This window comes from Hydra vulgaris, chromosome 06 (assembly GCF_038396675.1).
Source record: "Hydra vulgaris chromosome 06, alternate assembly HydraT2T_AEP".
Lineage (NCBI taxonomy): Eukaryota > Metazoa > Cnidaria > Hydrozoa > Anthoathecata > Hydridae > Hydra > Hydra vulgaris.
In genome coordinates, this window is record NC_088925.1 from 49041931 (window position 1) to 49045000 (window position 3070).

The following is a 3070-nucleotide window of genomic DNA, read 5'->3' on the forward strand; positions in this document are numbered from 1 at the left end:
AGAAACTTAATTAAATAGAACGATTCCCTAAAGAAAATTATTAACAAGCAACTCTGTTTCTTTAACTGCAGCCAAACACCCTCTTTTAAAACCATATATTTAAAACCTGGCATACTTTCTATTATGCTTATATTCCTTAGCCCCTAATTTTGCTTTAAAAACAGACAACTTATTCTTTAAGTCGGTAAGCTCTGATTTATCAAAGTCATCTTCATGAAGGTTATAAATATTTAAAACTTTTTTAAACAAAGATTCAAGCAGATTAACTTTATTGAAACCTAGCTCTTTAACTTTTTGAAGAAGATCAATTCTTTTCATGTTTTATATTTTATCTATAACATACCACACAAAAATTATCAATAGTTTAACAATCTTATTGTCGTTTTTATTATAGATTGATAGCTTAAAGTATTTTGAAAATCCATATATATACACACTAGGGTGTTTCATATTTTATCAATTTTTGATATCGAACTCGCGAATCGATTTATAAATTGACTATTTGTATAAAAATAAGTTTGAGCAAAAAAAAATTAAAAAAATTTCATTTTTAGGGTCGCCGCCAGTTCGATTTTGGGCCAAAATTGTCGGGTGTTTTAAACGCCTGGCGGGGACCTTAAAATTTATCTAAATTTATCTTTTTTTTTTTTAAATGTTATATGTTGGATTGAATGTTTATCACATAAAAGGAGCATGTCGAAAAAATAAAGAAATTAGTCTACATAATATTTTGAAATTGGTGAAAAATCCAAATTTTCTTTCACAAAAACCTATTTTATTACTCGGTGGCGTATAAAAAACTTTTTTTATACCCTAATAAACTGTTTCCAAACCCGGAAAAAACTATAATTTGAATAGTTTTTTTATTAGCGTTAAATGAAGTCTAAAAAAAATAATAATTGGATCCAAATAATAATTGGATCCATGGAGTAACATGCCCCGGACACTAACCTTAATGGCCCCTACTTAATAAACATTAGAGAGCAATAAATTGAAAATCCGGAAATTTGATCGGAAAATATTTTTAGAAAATGTATATACCAAGGTACTTAAATAATAATTTAAAATTTAACAACTACTTTCCAATGCGAAGACAAAGTATTTAAACTAAATATGCGTTACTAATAATAAGTGCTTTAATATTTTTTTAAATAATATTCAAAATGGCTAAAATTACGAGACTAAAAGCTAGAGCTTATTTATTTGAAGAAGAAAGCCTGATAGAAAACTTAACTCAGATAACTTTTGCAACAAATAAAGAATTAATTCTTAACTTTCAGTTTAAAAGATCTAGTAACAAGTTAACTCCATCCAAAAGGTTTATTGGTTGTACTGATGGGCCCGATAAATTCGCAAAGTGCTCCGGACTTGTCAATTGCCCTGACAACTGTATTCTTTTTGCAGTAAAAAAACCATGGTTAGACGGAGGTTATAAAGATGGATTATTAACGGATAAATCTATAAGGTAAGTTTTATAATTTCAATTTATAATAAAATAGTTATTATAAATTTGTATAATCATTCGAACTTAATAAGCTAGTAGATGATTAAGGTTTTTTTGTAGTACCACTGCAACTGATTTTTTTAGTTGTTATTACGTGTGGATTATAGCTTAATAATGCAAAATATAAGGTGCATCTTAAAGTTAATATTTCTATTTTATTTAATGTATTATCTTAATTTTTTCAGGAATAATATTACTCGTTTAATCGATAGTTGGGAGACATTAAAGAAAAGTAAGAATAAAGACTCTAAAGCAGCAGAGAAATCTAGGGAAGAATTCAAAAAGAAGGGGGAGCAGGTATTTTGAATTGGTAAAGATAATATTAAGGAAATCTTAAAAAAAACGAGCCTTGATAAACTTTCATACTATGCTGATATCCAATTTTTAAAAGACCAAAAGTCCAGTCGTCTAATGACTTTGGGGAGCAAAGACATGAGATATAAAACGGTAAATAAAGATAAGAAGCCTTTAAAAAGTTGTAATATTAAACAGTTACCCCAAATAGACGAATCAACTACAGATCTAGAGCTTCTCTCAGATATCAGTGACTACAGTGAGTACAGAATCAGATATTTCTTTTGATTTATCGCAACCCGGCCCAAGTAACGCAAAACAAGAGTTAAGGAAAGGTTTTGTTAAAGATATTGCCATGACATCAGTCTCAAAAAATATTTCATCAAGAGATCTAGTGCATGTATGTACGGATTTAATCGTAAGCTCAGGCGGAAATGTGGCTGATTTTTCAGTGTCTCATTCAACTATTTGGCGAGCTCAAAAAAAATCTATTCGGGAAAATGCTGAACAATATAAGAAAAATGTAAAAATTGCTACCGCTAAAGCTACTTTTCCCATAATAGCACATTTTGATGGAAAAATTATCGAAGACATCACAGAAGGTATAAAATCAAAAAGAGATCGATTTGCGATATCGGTAAATATTGATGGTAAAATGAAGCTCCTTGGCATTCCAGCAATTGATCGTGGTACTGGACAAGCTCAATACGATGCTTTAGTTAAAATACTGGATGAGTATGGAATACGTGATGACGTGAAAGGTTTATGTTTTGATACAACAGCTACAAATACACGAAGACTTTCTGGTACAAATGTTAGGTTTAGTCATAAACAAAACTCAATTCTACTAGAGCTGGCTTGCAGGAGGCATGTTTATGAGTTACATCTAAAACACTTCTGTGAAAGACAGTGCAGTGGAAAAACTAAATCTCCAGAAAACCTAATGTTTAAACGGTTCCAATTAAACTGGAATGACATTAAAAGTAGCATTGACTCTTCAAAGTTTGTAAAATATGACACTCAATCGATTGCTACCACTTTCTTAGAAATCCATAAACTCGATGCTGTAAAATATTGCGAGATTGCTCTAAAAAAAAACACTTTTCCCAGAGGAGACTACAAGGAGTTATTGAAACTAACCCTAATGTACTTATGCCCTGAAAGAGATTTTAAAATTCAAGCTCCAGGGTGCGTGTCTCATGCACGTTTTATGTCCAAAGCTATTTATTATCTCAAGATTCGGATATTGAGTTTGCAACTGTCTTATGAATT

At 30.4% G+C, this 3070-nt stretch overlaps 1 protein-coding gene across 1 annotated transcript; it reads left to right on the forward strand.

Moving 5' to 3' along the window:
- Positions 1 to 921: 921 nt before the first annotated feature.
- Positions 922 to 2047, forward strand: LOC136081057 (uncharacterized). Its single transcript, XM_065798368.1, has 2 exons — positions 922 to 1465; positions 1690 to 2047. The coding sequence occupies exons 1-2, from the start codon at positions 1164 to 1166 to the stop codon at positions 1808 to 1810; spliced, it is 423 nt and encodes a 140-aa protein (XP_065654440.1). The 5' UTR covers positions 922 to 1163; the 3' UTR covers positions 1811 to 2047.
- Positions 2048 to 3070: the final 1023 nt, after the last annotated feature.

Excerpts from the sequence above, each read along its gene's own strand:
- LOC136081057 (XM_065798368.1), top strand. The coding sequence starts at position 1,164 with ATGGCTAAAATTACGAGACTAAAAGCTAGAGCTTATTTATTTGAAGAA. Across the intron at positions 1,466-1,689 it reads TTAACGGATAAATCTATAAG|GAATAATATTACTCGTTTAA; the intron begins GTAAGTTTTATA and ends TAATTTTTTCAG.